At 50.9% G+C, this 18,386-nt stretch overlaps 1 protein-coding gene across 1 annotated transcript in view; it reads left to right on the forward strand.

Moving 5' to 3' along the window:
• The window catches only part of CPAMD8 (C3 and PZP like alpha-2-macroglobulin domain containing 8), a 97,779-nt gene that overhangs the window by 12,202 nt on the left and 67,191 nt on the right, over positions 1-18,386 (forward strand). The window contains exons 6-13 of the mRNA XM_007195519.3: positions 2,228-2,245; positions 2,651-2,705; positions 3,790-3,903; positions 5,007-5,091; positions 6,744-6,852; positions 9,608-9,835; positions 11,945-12,115; positions 14,808-14,936. Of these exons, the coding sequence (XP_007195581.2) occupies positions 2,228-2,245; positions 2,651-2,705; positions 3,790-3,903; positions 5,007-5,091; positions 6,744-6,852; positions 9,608-9,835; positions 11,945-12,115; positions 14,808-14,936 (909 nt within the window). The remainder of the gene's footprint in view (positions 1-2,227; positions 2,246-2,650; positions 2,706-3,789; positions 3,904-5,006; positions 5,092-6,743; positions 6,853-9,607; positions 9,836-11,944; positions 12,116-14,807; positions 14,937-18,386) is intronic.

Genomic DNA, 18,386 nt, shown 5'->3' on the forward strand with positions numbered 1-18,386 from the left:
GACTCCAGGTAGTTGCTTTGAATGGTGTTCCCCAGCGGGCTGGTCTGCTGGCTTGTTCTCTGCAATCAGGTTCAAGTTGTGCGTCATGGGGGAGGATCCACAGGAGCCGTGCTGGTCCTCCACAGTGTGTCGTATCCCGAGGTACCTGACGGTAGTTCAGATAGGGTCTGCCTGGTTTCTCCCCGCAAAAGTCACTGTTTCCCCTTTGTAATCAGTAAGTAATCTGTGGGGGACACTTGAGGCTGTGTGGACACCCTGTTACCAGTCACCATGATCACCCGCTAGTTCTAGCCTCCACAGATGAGTTCAGAATTACACGAATCAAAACTTGCTATGATGCTTGCAAAGTGGTGATTTTTCCAACTCTGTTGCTTCTTCTGTATTTATTAGTTGGCATTCTGCTGCAAAGAGGCGTGTTCAGAAGGAAAGAGATTGTAAAGGAAGAGATTTAAGTAAACTGTACATATCCAGAGCAAAGATGGGAACGCAGTCTGGGGTGACTTCAGTTGAGGGGGTCCCTGAGGGGTCACGTGTACGGTGCTTACTGCGTGCCAGGCGCCGTTCTAACACTTGGGGCACATGATTGAGCAGAGCAGACCCAGACCCCACCCCAGGGGGCTCATTCTGGAAAATAATCCTGCAAAGTTCCCCAGTGGGCCCCAGCCTAGAAGCACAGTTCCACTGGGTACACGCAGCTTTTTCTTAACTTTCACCAGCCCGAGTTTCCACATTACTTTTTTCATTGGATCTTTGAATGCACTTACCCACGTTTTTGACACAGCCTTGCAAACTCACCTCAGTGCCTGAGGTCCTTCTGCCAAAGGAAGGCTTCATACCCAACTGCCCCCTCCTGGTGGACATTTGCTTGTTTCCAGGTTTTGGTCATTGTCAGAAATGCTGCCATGATTGTTTTTATGCTCAAACCTTCTTTTCCACTGAGGTGTCCTTCCTTAGGCTCAGCTGGACCCCAGGAGTGGGATACTGAGGTCCACGGCCAGGGAGGTGTTGAAGGTCCCAAACGTGTATGTTTCTGAGCGGATGGTGCTGGGTCCCTGTGCCCAGTTGTTGGAGGGGGTCATCTGCCCACAGCCTTCCCTGGAGAGGGGGGATTAGCCTCAGTCATGTGACATCAGCTCCTGCCCAATGTCCAGTTTTTGCCAGAAACGGCTTCCCACAAACGATAGAAGGAAGGGGACTGGATGTATGTGTACAGCTGCCTATCTTCCTCTGGAGGTTGGTGGAAGTCCAAGAAGGACAAATCACAGGACAATGAATTCAAATCATTGAATTCAAAGTGTAAAGCTTCCAGGTGCCTCTGGGCTCGACACGGACACCCCTGGACAGCCCTGAGCTGATGGGGACGGGTCTGCGTGCACAGGGTCAGCTATGCATGGGTACCAGGCTGGGCATGTTGCTGGGTTCAGGCGGCACAGTTGTGCAAGCAGTTGACCTTCACTGGAGTCAGTGTTGACTGTTCAGTTTGACACTGATGGAGCTAGAAGCCAGGCTCCAGGCAGGTGCTGGGGGTTCAGGGATGAAAGCGTGCATTCCAGACCTTCAAGGAACCTGGCATGATCCCTTGAAAGAACAACCCAGCTGCAACATAGGAGGGCTGCCTGGAGGAGCTGTCCCTGGTTGGGGCGTGGGGGAGTCTGGAGAGAAGGGCAGGGCTGTGATGGGGAGCGAGGAACACAGAGGTTCCGGATGGGGCTCGGCCACCCTCATTGCCAGTGGCCACTGGCAATGAGTTTGCTCAGTGACTTAAAGGGCAGAAATGTATTCTTTCCCAGTTCTGGAGGCCAGAAGTCTAAGATCAAGGTGGGGGCAGAATTGGTTCCTTCCAGGGACCCTGAAGAAGGGATTTGTTCCAGGCCTCCCTCCTTGGCTTGTAGCTGGCCATCTTCTCTCTGTGTCTTCATATCGTCTTCCCTCTATGTGCATCTGTGTCCAAATTTCCCCTTCTTATGACACCAGTCCTATTGGACTGGGACCTATGCTAGGGACCTTATTTTAACTAATCACCACTATAAAGACCTGTCTCCAAATACAGTCACATTCTGAGACACTGAGCGTGAGGACATCAACATGTGAATTTTGGGAGGAGGGGGACACCATTCAACCCATTACAGAACCTGTGCCTGTCCCGAGGGATGAACACTCAGCATGCACGGAGGACTCGGGTCTTATGGGAGGGTTTGCTCACTGCCTCTGTCTGTCTCTGTTGCAGCTGGAAGCTTATGTCCTGGTGAGTGGCCTGCCCCTCCGCAGCTGGCTCAGAGACAGTTAGCCGCTCTCTGCAAGACCTGGTCTGTCTTTGCCTAACACCCACCCTCTGGGTTGATCCCTGCCTGCCCCGGCACCCCAAAGACTGGGACCCGGTCCATCCCGATCCCTGGGTCCACCCTGGGATAAACCGAGCTTGTGTCTGTCCATCTCTTTGTAGATTTGCATGCAGCTCCCTAAATGAGGAGGCAGGCTGGCCCTTTCCACCACCTTGTCCTCAGACAAGTCCCTTCTATGCCCCGAGCTTCTGTTTGCTTCATGTAAATAGCTAATCTTGCCTGCCCTAGAGAGCAGGCTTGGAAGGTCCGCATGCACGCCGGGCACACACAGGCTGCCTTGAGTTTACTGTGCATCCGTCCCCCTGCAGGACCCCCGGGGCTCACGGATGATGGAGTGGAGACACTTGCAGCCCTTATGCTGCGGTAAGTCTCTCTTCTCATCCTCTCTCCTAATTCCTTCTGTGGCTTGGGGGCTGCACCTTTGGGTGGCAGATGTGATAAACCTTCCAGGAAAATAGAATGTGCTCTGTCTGGGCACCTGCCGCTCCTTCCCTGCAGCGTTTGGACCCTCTGCCCACATTTCTCTGTGCCTGGGATCCCAGCTGGGGAGCCTCCTATAACTTGAGATCTTTCTGGAATATCAGGGCCTTGTTTGTCGGCACCCCCCACCTTCCTGCTGCTGCAGATCTTCCTCGTCCTCATCCCCAACCCAACACGAGACAGTTCTTTTCCAGCTAGGAGTCAGAAGGCTTTGCTTTGGCTGAGGAGCTGGCATTTTTTTCTTTCTCTATGATGATAAGGGCCATGTAATTGACATCTCCCTTTGTGCTTTGGCCCTAAGGGAAGTGGAATCCTGGGAGAGGGGAGCTGTAGGTGGGGTTTGGGGAGACTGAGGACAGCTGTGCACCCTCGACCTGGGAAATGCACAGACATGACAGACCCTTGAGTCCTGCTCTGGGGCTCCCGGCCCCCGCATGCCTCTGTGAACCAGACACAGAGAATGGGGTCTCTAGCCGACGTGTGGGCTGTGGTGGTTTGTGCAGTGTCATGCAGGCCTCCAGGTCTCCTGACCTGGCCTTGACCCCTCTCCATGTCCATTTCCCTCTTCCTGATTCTGAGATGCCTAGAGAGGGCTGCCAAGTAAGGACAGCGCTTGTGTGATTCTCTGTCCCCAAGGGAACGACTCGGGTGGGGAGCAGAGTGGGTGAGCTGGATGGCCTGTCTCTCTGGCTCATCCAGCTCACTGCCTGCACCTGGCCTTGGCCTCAGGGGTCCCCCAGGAACCCAAGGTGCAGTTTCTCGCTGCTTCCCCTTCAGACTGCAGAGGTGCTTGTTCTGCACAAATCCCCGCCAGCCTCGGGTAGCTTCTGGCTTCCCCGAGGGACTGTTCGGCCAGGGGGAGGCGCAGGGTCCCCGGGGCGCCCCTGCCCTGACCTCACCACCAGATGCCAGGCCCTCTGCACACTCACTTGCCCCAGGATGAGGGGGGGCGTCTCTCTCCACACAGGCATCACCAACATGACCTTCCCCTTGTCTGACCAGCCGGTACTGGGAGAATGGTTCATTTTTGTCGAAATGCAAGGCCACGTGTACAACAAGTCCTTTGAAGTTCAGAAGTATGGTAAGTCGGAGAATCTTAGGACCCTAGGATTTCAGATCTGGGAGAAACCACAGCCCTAGTGACAACACACATGACAAGGGGGAAGATGGCAGGAGCTTCATTCACTGAGGGCTCAGTAGGGCCAGGCACGATATGGAAGGCTGGGCCTTTGTCATGTCCTTTAAAAAAAATTGTAAAATATATGACTTCATATGAGTAGCATCATAAGGTATTTGTCTTTTTGTGAGTAGCTTATTTCACGGAGCATAATGTCCTCAGGGTTCATCCATGTTGCAGCATGTGTCCGAATGTCCTTCCTCTTTAAGGTTGTCACTTCCTTTTGTTCTTTCATCCTTGTCCTGAACCTATGAGGTATCTCCATTTTACAGATGGGGAAACTGAGGCTGAGAGAGCTGTTAAGGAAACTGCTCAAGTAATAAGAGCTGGGGAATGAACCTGGGCCAGAGCCACATACTCTGCTTCTGTGCTAAAATTCTCCCTTATGGGGTCAAGGATTTCTCTTCCTTTCACGAGGCAGGTCTTGGAAGGAAAATCCTTAGCGGTCAGGGTTATGGGTTGCAAGCCACAGAAGCCTGGGGCAGACTCAGTAAGCAAAAGGAAAGGGTTATAGGCTCGTGTAACAAGCTCTCAGGACCAGAGTCTTCACGTTTCCTCCATTCTGCTCCTCGGTGTCCATCTCTCCGTGGGCTGTGCAGGGGGACGAGATGGCTGGATGTGCCCGGGGCAGCAAAGAGTGACCCTTTCCAGCTGCAAGCACCCTCAGGATGCCCCTGATGGGTCCAGAAGCCTGGCTACTTGTGCACCCCTGGGATGGGCTGGAATTGGCTGCACTCAATTCAGGTGGCCTAAAACTGATGATACATGGCCCCCTGAGAAAAACGAAGTGCTGGTCCCCCAAAGATAGGAAACAGATGCGGACGGCAAAATCCCCAGAGAGCTGCCCGTGCTCAGCAACGGGTGGTGTGGATTCCTATGGTGTCAGCAGCATAGAAAACCCCAGAGTTGCTTTTGTGTTCCTCCCTCCCACATCTCCAGTACCCTTCTGGGGCCACCCCAGAGGTGGAAGCCACCCTGCCGCCCTCCTCTCTGCTCTCTCCCTTCAGTGTTGCCGAAGTTTGAGCTCCTTATTGACCCGCCCCGATATATCCAGGACCTGGACACTTGTGAGACCGGCACTGTGCGGGCCAGGTGAGAAAGAGGCGGCCACTGTTGGTGAGCCCTTCCCACTGTGGGCACGCCCCTCCCCTTAGACCCGCCCCTTCCCAGGCAATGCTCCTCCCCTAGTACTTGCCTCTCCCCAGGGAAGCCCCTCCCCCAGGCCATGCCCCTTACCCTGTGGGCAGCATCCACAGCCAGTGGGCTGACCCACAGCCAGTGGGCTGACCCGCCTAATGACCAGGCTGTTGACGGAGCCCGATGTGAGGGTCGACCAGAGGGAGTCAAGAGGCTCTGTCCCTTTCTGGGGCCCCTGGGAGAGCCCTACATGGCCTGTGTCCCCACCCCATCTCTGCCACCTGCCGGAGGTTGTTGCTGAGACTTCTCCCTTGTGTGTCTCCCCTGGCTGTGTGTGTTTTAAAATCCAGGGACGTGATGGATACATTTTTTTTTCTACATCTTTATTGGAGTATAATTGCTTTACATTGTTGTGTTAGTTTCTGCTGTATAACAAAGTGAATCAGCTATGCGCATACATATATCCCCATATCCCCTCCCTCTTGCGTCTCCCTCCCACCCTCCCTACCCCACCCCTCTAGGTGAACACAAAGCACCGAGCTGATCTCCCTGTGCTATGCGGCTGCTTCCCACTAGCTATCTATTTTACATTTGGTAGTGTATATATGTCCATGCCACTCTCTCACTTCGTCCCAGCTTAGCCTTCCCCCTCCCCGTGCATGTCCTCAAGTCCATTCTCTACGTCTGCATCTTTATTCCTGTACTGCCACTAGGGTCATCAGAACCTTTTTTTTTTTTTTTTTTTTTTGATTCCATATATATGTGTTAGCATATGGTATTTGTTTTTCTCTTTCTGACTTACTTCACTCTGTGTGACAGACTCTAGGTCCATCCACCTCACTACAAATAACTCAATTTTGTTTCTTTTTATGGCTGAGTAATATTCCATTGTATATATGTGCCACATCTTCTTTATCCATTCATCTGTTGATGGACACTTAGGTTGCTTCCATGTCCTGGCAATTGTAAATAGTGCTGCTGGATACACACATTTTATAGTCTAGAAAATACTATCAAAATTCTGGGTGTTATTTTTTAAATTTTGCTCCCATTTTGCCCCTGTGTCCCAGTAAGCAGGTGTCTCACTGCATCAGGCACGATATACATACATTTAAGTATTTTACCAGCATCCCTGAGAGGATGGTTTTATTCTCATTCTCCCCGTGAGGAAACCAAAGCTCAGAGAGGTCAGATCTCTGGTCCATAGTTGAACTCCCTGGGCACTTAAGCCCAGCCAGGCCTTCCTGTTGTCCACAGTTGCTCGATCCTCTGTGCTGCCTTGCTCCAATGTGTGACCAGCCTCAGTGGTTGTCTCATATACCCTGCTGCTTTGGGTCCAGAGTTCCTCTCTGACCCTTGGTCTCTTTCTCTGTCCAACATGAGACTTGGTGCAGAGGATCACAGGGCCCTGACATGATCTGTCCTTACTCAGGGCTACAAGGAGGGCTGTAAGGATGGAATGTAGGATGGGAAGCATCCCTGGATTAGCCACTGTACCACTGACCACATCTTGCAGGGCCTGGCCTTCATGAAACTGACCCCTCCCCCGCTGTCCCCTGGGCATCTCCTGCTTGTGAAACTTACTACCCTTTGTCCTTTCATTCCAGGTATACCTTTGGGAAACCTGTCTCGGGCACTTTAACCATCAACATGACTGTAAATGGCGTGGGGTACTACAGCCAGGAGGTGGGGCGCCCCATCCTCAGGACCACCAAGGTGAGGAGCAGGAACCCCGACCCACTCGGTGGGTCCCTTCCCACCAGCTTCAGCTCTGTGATCATCCGTTTTATTTTGCTTTCCGAAACAGTTTAGATGGTAGGGATATTCCGATGATAAAATTCCTGCAGGCTGAACATAGAGGCTAGAACATATAAAAAAGAAGTAATAAAGTCGGCTTGTCCTCTGATAGGCAGACACAGCCACTACTGGTATTTTGATGTGTTTCCTAATAGGATGTTGTGTGTAAAGTTAAAAAAAAGTTTTCTTGAGACATAATTCACATATCATAAAATTCAAATCCCCGTATGGAATGTACGAGTCGGTGGTTTTTAGTATATTACAGAGTTGTACAACCACCACCACCATACAGTTTTAGAATATTTCTGCTAACCGTCCCCCCACCCCCGCCAATCTCTCACATCCTTTTGCAGTTAAGCCCTGTTTGCATCTCCAGCCCCTGGCAACCACTTACTTACATACTTTGTCTCTATGGATTTCTGGACATTTCATATAAATGGAATCATGCACCATGTGACCTTTTGTGTCTGGTTTCTTTCACTCAGCCTGATGTTTTCAAGGTTCATCCACATTGTATTGTGTGTAGGTACTCCATCCTTTTTTATGGCTGAGTAATATTCCGTTGCATGGTTGGACCACATTTTGTTTATCCGTTCCTTAGCTGATGGACATTTGAGTTGTTTCTACTTTTCGGCTATTATGGATGATGCTACAAACATTCATGTACAAGTTTTTGTGTGGCCAGATGTTTTCATTTCTTTTGGATTTGGAATCCCTGGGTTGTATGGTGTGCAATGAAATGAAGACTGCCCAAACAAGAACAAGCAAAGGCTATTTATTCGAAACTTGCAGCAAGGGAGTCAGCCACCATCACCTGTGTCTGGCAGAGACTCAGAGGCAGGTGGAGAAGTGGGAAGGCTTTATAGTGAAAGAAAGGGAAGGCTTCCAGTGTGCCATGATGGGAGGCTATTGGTGTGCAGAAGTCATGGGCGGGTAACTAGAAGCAGGCATCCAAAGTGATTGATGAGGGGTGCATATGTGGCTTTTTCCAATTGGTCTTAAGATGGAAGTGGGAGCCAAAATCAGAAAAAATGTCAGTTATTAATCTGGTCCTGGCCATTTGGGGCTGGTTGTTACGGGGGTTATTGTTTGGTTGCTATTGAGATAGGGGGTCTGGCTTCTTACAAGTCTGACTTATAGGTACAGTTGGCCCTCCCATGTCTGAGGATTCTGCATCCCAGGATCCCAGATTGAAACTCTTCGAAGTTGGTTGAATCCGCAAATGCGGAACCGCGAATACGGAGAGCCGACTGTAATGGGTTGGCTTCCTTGCTGGTGCCTGCAGAGTGTGGGTCCGAGTTCTCTTTTTTCTGTATTATCTGGCCCTGGTCCATTTGTATATTCAGTCTCTCAGTGGTGTCTCTATGTTTAGTTGTTTAAAGAACTCCCAGACTGCTTTCCAAAGTGGCTGCATGATTTCACGTTCCCGTGCATGTAAAGTTTTATAACCTGGTTTTTGTTTTTCTTTTTCAACTTAACATTAAGTTGTGAGTGTGCTACTATGTAACATACACACACATCTTGGATATTCTGTGCCCCTGTAGGCATTAAACCCAGTCAGTGCCACCTCCTTCCCATTTCCACCCGAAGCTACTTCATCCCTTTGCTGCCTGGGATGTGTCCCCCCTCTCTGTCCCTGAGGCTTCTCTTCTTTTTTTTTAAATAAATAAATTTATTTATTTATTTATTTTTGGCTGTGTTGGGTCTTCGCTTCTGTACGAGGGCTTTCTCCAGTTGTGGCGAGCGGGGGCCACTCTTCATCGCGGTGTGTGGGCCTCTCACTATCGCGGCCTCTCTTGTCGCGGAGCACAGGCTCCAGACGCGCAGGCTCAGTAGTTGTGGCTCACGGGCTTAGTTGCTCCGCGGCATGTGGGATCCTCCCAGACCAGGGCTCGAACCTGTGTCCCCTGCATCGGCAGGCAGATTCTCAACCACTGCGCCACCAGGGAAGCCCCAGGCTTCTCTTCTGTAGAGTGGACACCCTGGCCCCTCACCTCTTTCGTGCCTGGTGTTGGTGCCCTTGGTATCCTAGCCATTGTCCCTGGGGGCTGCCCCTGGTGGCCCTTGTCTTAATTTTCTCCTTTACTGAGTAATTCACTCCACAGCTGTTTGTGGATGTGGATTATTTGCCAGCCTCCGCCCCCAGGTCCTGAGATAGGGGTTGATTGAGGGGGTTCTGTACCCCAGGCGTGGGAGGCGAGCCAGTGCTCCAGAGTGTGGCTGACCAGGTTCAAGTCCCTGCCTGCAGTCTGGCCCGAGGGGTTGTCTCACCTTCTGCCCAAGGAGCTGACTCCCTTCCTCCTGGGACATAATGCATGTCCAGCCAGGGATTCAGTCCCCACGCAGTGACTCACGGCATAGGTTGGGTGGGTCACCGAGAGGCCCCCTGGCCCTCCAAGCAGCCAGAGCCACCTACTTTTTTTTTTTTTAATATTTATTTATTTGGCTGCGCTGGGTTTTAGTTGCGGCACGTGGGATCTTCGTTGTGGCATGTGGGATCTGGTTCTCTGACCAGGGATCGAACCTGGGCCCCCCAGATTGGGAGCACGGAGTCTTAACCGTTGGACCGCCAGGGAAGTCCCCAGAGTCACCTACTTGAGCTCTGTGCTTGCGAGTCGTCTCTCAAAGCCACTCCAGCTCCCGGCGAGCATGACCTGTGTGTTTCCCACTCCAGATCCACGGCTCCCAGGACTTCAACATCTGCGTGAAGGACATGATCCTGGCCGATGTCCCTGAGCACTTCCGGGGCACCGTCAGCATCTGGGCCATGGTGACCAGCACTGACGGGAGCCAGCAGGTGGCTTTTGATGACTCCACCCCCGTCCAGAGACAGCTGGTGGATGTCCGGTACTCCAAGGACACCAGGAAGCAGTTTAAGCCGGGTCTGTCCTATGTGGGGAAGGTAAGCCCTGGGCGTGGTGCCCAGCAGGGGCTGTCAAGGTCACAGGCTCTGCGCTGCCTCCCAGCCCAGCTCCTGCCCAAGGACCACTGTGTAATCACTGCAGTGCATGCCGTGGGCCCCACAGCCGTGACTTGGCTGAAAACCACGTCGTTTGATTGTGCCAGCAGAACTTTTGCCCTCTTGGGATCAAGGGACTGCTTTGCTGAGTGTGATGAGAGCTGGTACCCAGGGCAGGGGACACTGGACATTCTGCTCCACCTAAAAGCATGGTTTACTTTAATCCACATAGTTAGATGTTCCCATACCTAGAGCGTTAAACCAGGATGCTACGTATCCACTTATTATTATTATTTTAACATCTTTATTGGCATATAATTGCTTTACAATTGTGTGTTAGTTTCTGCTTTATAACAAAGTGAGTCAGCTATACATATACATATATCCCCATATCTCCTCCCTCTTGCATCTCCCCCCCATATACACTACCAAACGTATCCACTTATTAAATCACCTTCCTTAATTGGGTTGACTTTATCTCTGGATGACTTAACAACTAAGTCCCTAAAAGGCAGATCCCTGTCCCTGAGACAGACTGATTCAGATCCCCTGTGGGGAACAGCATTTTGAACAAGCCCCCATCTCGCTCCCACCCACCACACCATTTTTTGTACATAGTAAAGTTGAGGTGACTAGAAATTCGAGATCCTTATCCTAATAGCTGAACTGGGGCGTCTGTGTCTCAATTGCAGCTGGGGGAGGCAAGGCCAGTGGAGCCTAGCATCACCTCAGGGGGAAGCTGGCCATACCCTCTAACCCCTTTTATGTTCCATGGGTCACCCACAGGATCCTAGCGGTCTGTCCTCATGCTGTGTCCTGCCCCTCCTTCTCTGCTCTGGGACCTCTCTTTACTCCTCCATGATGAGATCTCAGCTCCCACTGTCCCACACACAGAGACATGGCTTGTGTGCCCCTGGCTTTGAGGGTACCAGCTTGAGTAGAAGCTAAGGCACCATGTGCAGGGTCAGATTGTGTATGAAGAAGGGGCTTGGGGCTGTCCATTCAGTGAAAGGGGAGCATTTCACCTACACCCAAGAAATTTCCTGCTGTCTGCCTTAAAGAATGGAGCTGAAGCTGGTCACCCCATCACCAGATACCTACACAGTTGAGGGGTGCTCCAGGGTCCTTCAGGAACCACTGACCGTATTTCTTCACAATATCTGAACCCCTCATTCTGACTGCCTTTTCTACCTGCCTGAATGAGTGAGGTCTGAGAGTCACGTGGAACTGTCCATGGCATTGCCCGCCCCATTCCTACCTGGCTATGGCACCAGGAGAATGGCTGGCATGTGGTGATTTGTGCCTTGTGACTTCTTTGCCAAGTCTAAGGTCATAAAAGTTTTCCCCTATGCTATCCTCGAAGTGTTTTGTAGTTCTAGCCATTACATTTAGGACTCTGATCCATTTTGAGTTAATTTTGGTATATGGTGTGAGGTAGGGGTTCAACTGCATTCTTTTGCATGTGGAGATCCAGTTGTCCCAGAACCATTTGTTGAAGGAATTGTTCCTTCCCCATTGAATGGTCTTGGCACCCTTGTCATAAATCAGTTGACTATAATCTTTTTCTTTTCTTTTTTTTTGCTGTGCCACTCAGCATGCAGGATCTTAGTTCCCTGAGCAGGAATTGAACCCATGCCCCCTGCAGTGGAAGCATGGAGTCCTAACCACTGGACTGCCAGAGAATTCCCCCTCACCATATTTTAATCTTATTTTTTTGAATCAATTGACTATAGATGGGTGGATTTATTTCTGGACTCTCAGTTCTTCTACTCCACTGGTCTGCATATCTGTCCTTATACCAGTACTACGTGTCTTGATTACTGTACCTTTGTAGTAAGTTTTGAAATTGGGACGTATGAGTTCTTGGTTCTTTTTCAGGATTGCTTTGGCTGTTTGGGGCCACTTGCAATTCTGTATGAATTTTAGCATTAGACTGTTGATTGCTGCAAGGAAGCTGGCTGGGAGTCTGCTGGGGGATTGGGTTGAATCTATAGATCCGTTTGGGAAGTGTTGCCACCCTAACCACGTTGAATCATTGGTGACTCTTTCCAGGTGGAGCTGTCCTACCCAGACGGCAGCCCGGCTGAGGGGGTGACGGTCCAGATCAGGGCAGAGCTGACGCCAAAGGACAACATATACACCACCGAGTCTGTGTCCCGGGGTGGGCTGGTAGAGTTTGAAATCCCCTCCATCCCTGTGTCAGCCCAGCACGTGTGGCTGGAGGTGGGTGAGTCACCTAGACCCTTGTCATTCAGCCAGCAGGCATGGATTTGGTCCCTCCTCCAGGCCATGCTCGGGCACTGGGTCAGTGGACCTGGGTCCTGCCCCTGCCCTGAGGGAGTTCAAAGTCTGATGGGGGAGGCTGATAGGGAGTCAGATAACCCATCCACCTCAGAGTGAGGCGGGAGGCTGAGAGGAGATGAGGGTGCCTGGCTCCTGTGAGGGGATCTTCCCAGGTGGACTCCTGACAAGAGAGAGGTTCAGCCAGGCTGCTTCCAGGAAGGTGGAACAGCATATGCAGAGCCCCAGAGGCCCACAGTCCTAGTGTAATTGGATCCTGCAAATGCCCAGCCAGCCAAGCCATTTCAAGAAGATACGGAGGAGGGAACCAGTGGGGCTTCCCCTCACCTCACAGGGGTGCTCAGGGCTTACCCAGAAGGCAGTCTGTCACTCCAGTGCCCATAGTGGGGGATGTCTGGGCGGGGCCACAGGTGGGAAGACGGGAGGTGATGATGGAGAGGACACTGAGCCTGGAGCTGTGGAGGTAGAATTGGCAGGACCTGGTGTCCCCTTGTCAGGGGAGGGAGGAGCAGGTGTGGTAAAGAAGATGTCCCAGCCCTCACCTCTATAGCTGGTGGTGGGCGTGGTGGCCCCACGGACACTGGGATGGGGGGGACAGAAGGCAGCTGAGAATAAATGTGTAGGTGGGAGCCAAGGACACTTGTGGTCACTATGTCCCCTGTGGGCGACATGTCCTTAAAGATTTTTAACAGCTGGGGATCCCCAGGCCACCGACACTTTTTACCACCTGGCTACAAATTTGGAGGTTCCTGCTACCCCACTACCTTACAATTACAGCAACTGTGGACATGTAACATTATATTCATTTCAGGTGTTCAACATAATGATTTAATGTATGTATATATTGTGAAATGACACCACAATATGTCCAATTACCATTCATAGTTACACTTTTTTTTCTTGTGATGAGAACCTCTAAGATCTATTCTTTTAGCAACTTTCTCAAATGTACAATACGATATTATTAACTATAGACACCATACTGTACGTTACATCCCCAGGACTGAATTTATAACTGGAAGTTTGTATTTTTTGCAATTACAGTTTTATTATAGCAAAATGATACAAATTAGGACCAACCAAAGAGAGAAACACACATGCATAGGATGAGAGCTGGGAGGGTCCCAAATTTGTAGCTTCGTGTGCTGTCCCCATGGAGTCGGGACACGTCACCCTCCTGGCACTACACACAGAGCACTGCCAACGGGAATGCTCACTCCCACTTCGGTGTCCACAGTCATTATTGGGGTTTCATTACATAGGCTTGATTGATTAATCATTGACCCCGTGACTGAACTCAGTCTCTAGCCGCCTCTCCTCCCTAGAGGTCAAGTTGATACCACATCACGTGGCTCAAAGCCCCAAACCCTCTAATCCCATGATTGGTCTTTCTGACATGATTGTCCCCATCCCGAATTATCTCATTAGCTCATATTGTCAGGACCCACCATGAATAACAAAGACACCCGCATCACTTGGGAAATTTTAGGGGTTTAGAGGCTATCTGCCAGTAACTGAGATAAAGGTGGGCCAGCTTCTTTTTTTAATTAATTAATTAATCAATTAGCTTAGCTGTGTTGGGTCTTCATTGCTGCACGCAGGCTTTTCTCTAGTTGCGGCGAGTGGGGGTTACACTTTGTTGAGGTGCGGGCTTCTCACTGCAGTGGCTTCTCGTTGCGGAGCATGGGCTCTAGGCATACGGGCTTCAGTAGTTGTGGCTCGTGGGCTCTAGAGCGCAGGCTCAGGAGTTGTGGCTCACGGGCTTAGTTGCTCTGTGGCATGTGGGGTCTTCCCAGACCAGGGCTCGAACCCGTGTCTCCTGCATTGGCAGGCGGATTCTTAACCACTGTGCCACCAGGGAAGTCCCCAGCTTCTTTATTCTTTATCACACAGAGGTCTTAGACTACCTCTGCTCCTGCCCCCACTTCTGGCATCTCTCTTGGGTTAGCCACACTTTTCCAGCAGCAAGTGAAGGCAACAGGTTCAAACTCCCAAAGGAGCAAAAGTAATATAACTGCCGGTCCCTGGGGCGTGAAGGGGGAGGACGCAGAGCTCCAGGTGAAGCAGCATCCAGAGCTCTGGGCATGCTGTCCAGTGCAGCTGCTCCTTCTCCTGACCACCACCTCGCCTGTGCTCACTTCCCAAGCAGGTTTTACCCTCTGAGAAGCCATGGAGGCTGCTGGCAAGCCCAGGACGTGGGCTTCCCTAATATGCCCATGATGGAACTGTCTCTCAGTGGCCACGTGGGCCACCTGCCGTTGCCTGAGCCAACCCCCAGCACCCTGTGGCCAGCCTTGGACACTTGCTTCCCGTGGAGCTGGGGAAGAACAAGCTAGCCACACTGGACCCCATACTCTGAGAATTGGGGAGGAGGTTCTCTAAAGGGAAATTGGAGCATGAGAGGATCTTGCTGCAGGGCGGGGCGGGGCAGGCAGAAGCATGGAGTCGGGACACATCACCCTCCTGACACTACACACAGAGCACTGCCAATAGGGAAGCTCACTCCCACCTCGGTGTCCACAGTTATTATTGGGGTTTCATTACGTAGGCTTGATTAAGACCCCCTTCCTACACCAAGCATCCAAGCCTTGATCAAATACCCTCTCTTCTTTAGACCAAGGTGACAGCACTCGGCGGAAAGCTCGTGGGGGCCCAGTACCTGCCCAGCTACCTCTCCCTCAGCAGCTGGTACTCCCCCAGCCAGTGCTACCTGCAGCTGCAGCCGCCCTCCCTCCCCCTGCAGGTAAGGCTTTCAGGTGTGCCCTCCTCGAGCAGGACGGGGCCCAGGAAGCAGCGTGCACATGCCTCCAGGGGACCTGCACCTGCCCCAGCAGGGTTAATGCTGATGCTGACACAGGAGCCCCATCCCTCCAGCAAGGGGAGTATGCCGCGGAATGAATGCCTGTCATTTATTTATGATGGACATTTAGGCCAAGGCCAGGGTTTACTGTGATGTCACCTGCCCTCAGGGTCCTGTTGCTCCCACCCATGAGACAATTCCCCTACTGTTGGCCCTGGTTGCCCACTGTCTGGAGTTTCTTGTGCAAAGGCACCGGAAGTCACCCACCAGCCACTTGCAGACACACCGAGTGCAAAGATGAGACGAACTCAGGGCTGGGTCTCACATTAGTTCTTCCCAAGTCTGTTATTCCACGATCCAAATTAAGTAAGATGCACGAAGATGTGTGTGGAAATAGGGATCTGTAAACACTGAGCAGAAAATACGGAGACTTCCCATATACCCACCTCCCCTGCACGCAGTTTCCCTGATTATTACCATCTGTAAAAATTGATGAGCCACTATTAATATGTGATTATGAACTAAAGTCCCCAGTGTATGTCAGGGTTCCCTCTTGGTGGTGCACATTTTATGACAAATGCACAATGTCACTTATCCACCGTTACAATGTCAAACAGAATGGTTTCACTTCCTGAAAAATCCACTGTGCTCTACCTATTCATCCCTCCCTCCCTCCAACCCCTGCAAACGCTGAGCTTTTCACTGTCTTTATACTTTTGCCTTTTCTGGAATGTCATAGAGTCAGAATTATACAGTGTGTGTCCTTTTCAGATTGGCTTCTTCTTCTTCTTTTTTTAATATTTATTTATTTATTTGGCTGCAATGGGTCTTTTTTTTTTTGGCTGTGTTGGGTCTTCGTTACTGCGCGAGGGCTTTCTCTAGTTGCAACGAGGGGGTGCTACCCTTCATTGCGGTGCGTGTGCTTCTCATTGCGGTGGCTTCTCTTGTTGCGGAGCACGGGATCTAGGCACGTGGGCTTCAATAGTTGTGGCACGTGGGCTCAGTAGTTGTGGCGCATGGGCTTAATTGCTGCACGGCATGTGGGATCTTCCTGGACCAGGGATTGAACCTGTGTCCCCTGCATTGGCAGGCGGATTCTTAACCATTGTGCCATCAGGGAAGTCCTGTGCTGGGTCTTAGTTGCAGCACGTGGGATCTTTGTTGCCACTTGCGGGATCTTCATTGTGGCACGTGGGATCTTTTTTAGTTGCGACATGTGGGATCTAGTTCCCTGACCAGGGATTGAACCCGGGCCCCCTGCATTGGGAGTGCAGAGTCTTAGCCACTGGACCACCAGGGAAGTCCCCACAATGGCTTCTTTCACTTAGCAATTTGCCTCGAACTACCTCCGAGTCTTTTCCTGACTTGAGAGGGCCTTTCATTTTCGTGGCGAATTATATTGCATCATATGGTTTGGATCAACTGCGGTTTGTTTGTTCCCTCACCTATTAAACGATATATACGTATATGTACATTTTATAAAGCACTCCGTTAATTCCCCTACTTGATGCCCTGAGGGCTGAGCCCGGCTGCCGTGGGTGGTGGCAGGCTTGCCAACATTGCCTCTAATGGAAACCACTTGCCGATGGGACTCCCAGGCCCTACCAGCCCCGTAAACCTCTGAGACCCCCTCTCTGAGGGTGCTGCCCAGACCCGAGGGGCCCCTGGGATGCAGCTCGGAGGAACTGAGACGGCAGGGCTGCCTATTCCCTGGGCTTAGTGGCGCTCTGTGGGGGTTATGAGAATGAGAAACTCCAGTGAGATCGTGCCCAGCTTGGCTGCACACGCTGTTCTTGTTTTAATACTGTTTAACCATCCGTGCAGCATGGGGATGCTGGTGTTGGCCACCTTCCTGTGGGGGTGGGAAGGAGTCCTGTGTCATGTCTGCTGGGACCACTATTCCCGTAGGCGAGGACTTGGCTGGGCCGCTCAGAGTTTCTTCTTGGAGGGACACCTCTGTCCTGCCTCAGTCAGGCCAGCAGGCGCCAGCTCTCCCCGTTCCAGACTGTCATCGAGGGGCCCTGAGTGTGACCTCAGGGCATTGAGGCAAGAGTGGCCATGCTTGGTGCAGTCCCAGCTCTGTGTTGGGGCCCTTTCTTCTTCCTCCAGCACCAAGGGATGTGCAGGGAGGAGCTGCTCTGTAAATGGGGCTGTCACCCCAATATTTTAGGGTTGCTCTGATGCCATGGGGTTAGTTCATGAGAAGAAGAAAAAGATTTGCACTCTTTCCTTCTTTTTTTTCCCAACATCTTAAACAGAAAGAGACTTCTGTTTGGGTGTTGTTATAAGGAGGATATTTACAAATTTAGAAAGAAATTTAAAGAAAAAAGTATAATAAATAACCATAGGCTTTTCACCTAGATTTATGAATATTTTGCCTCCATCCATCTACCCACCCATCTACCCACCCACCCACTCACCCACCTACCCATCCATCTACCCATCCACCCATCCATCCTCCCATCCACCCATCCATCCACTCATCTATTTATCTCTCCATCCCCCCATTCCCCCACCCATCTACCCATCCCTCCACCCATCCACCCATCCATCCATCCTCCCATCTACCCACCCATCCATCCACCTACCACCCATCAACCCATCCATCCATCCTCAGCCCGTCCATCCACCTACCCACCCATCCATCCACCCATCCATCCATCCATCCACCCATCCATCCATCCATCTATCCTCCATCCACCCATCCATCCACTCATCCACTCACATATCCACCCATTCATCCATCCTCCCATCTACCCACCCATGCACCCATCATCCACCTACCACCCATTCCCCCACCCATCCATCCATCCATCCATCCACTCACCTATTTATCCATCTATTTCTTTCCACCTTTTTTGACTGCAATATTTGAAAGTAAATTACAGATATGATGCTTCACTCTTAAATACTTGAGCATAATATGTCTTAAAAATAGGGACATTCTTCAACATGACCGCAAGGTCATTGTTATATCTAAGAAAATTATATTAACTCAATCATATTGTTTAATTCACAGGCAATATTCAGATTCTCAAAGGTGTCCTCGAGATATAGTTTATATATAGTGTGTGTACACACCCATGCATGCCTGCACATGTGCACACATGTGAGTGTGCATGTGTATGCATGTCTTGCAGATGCATGCTTGTGCATGTGCACGTGTGTGTGTGCTCACCTGTGTGTGCATGTGTGTGTGCGTGCATGCATTTTACTCAGGATCAATTTAAAAGTTGCATTTGGCTCTTCTGTGTCCATAATCGTTCTTGATCTAGAACAGTCTCCCTGCCTTTTCATTGCCATGACTTTTGTAAAGAATTCAAGTCTGTTATCTTGTAGATTATCCCACATTATGAGTGAGATTCAGGTTAAAACATCGTTCTGGCAAAACTA

The sequence above is a fragment of the Balaenoptera acutorostrata genome, chromosome 2 (assembly GCF_949987535.1).
Source record: "Balaenoptera acutorostrata chromosome 2, mBalAcu1.1, whole genome shotgun sequence".
Classification (NCBI taxonomy): domain Eukaryota; kingdom Metazoa; phylum Chordata; class Mammalia; order Artiodactyla; family Balaenopteridae; genus Balaenoptera; species Balaenoptera acutorostrata.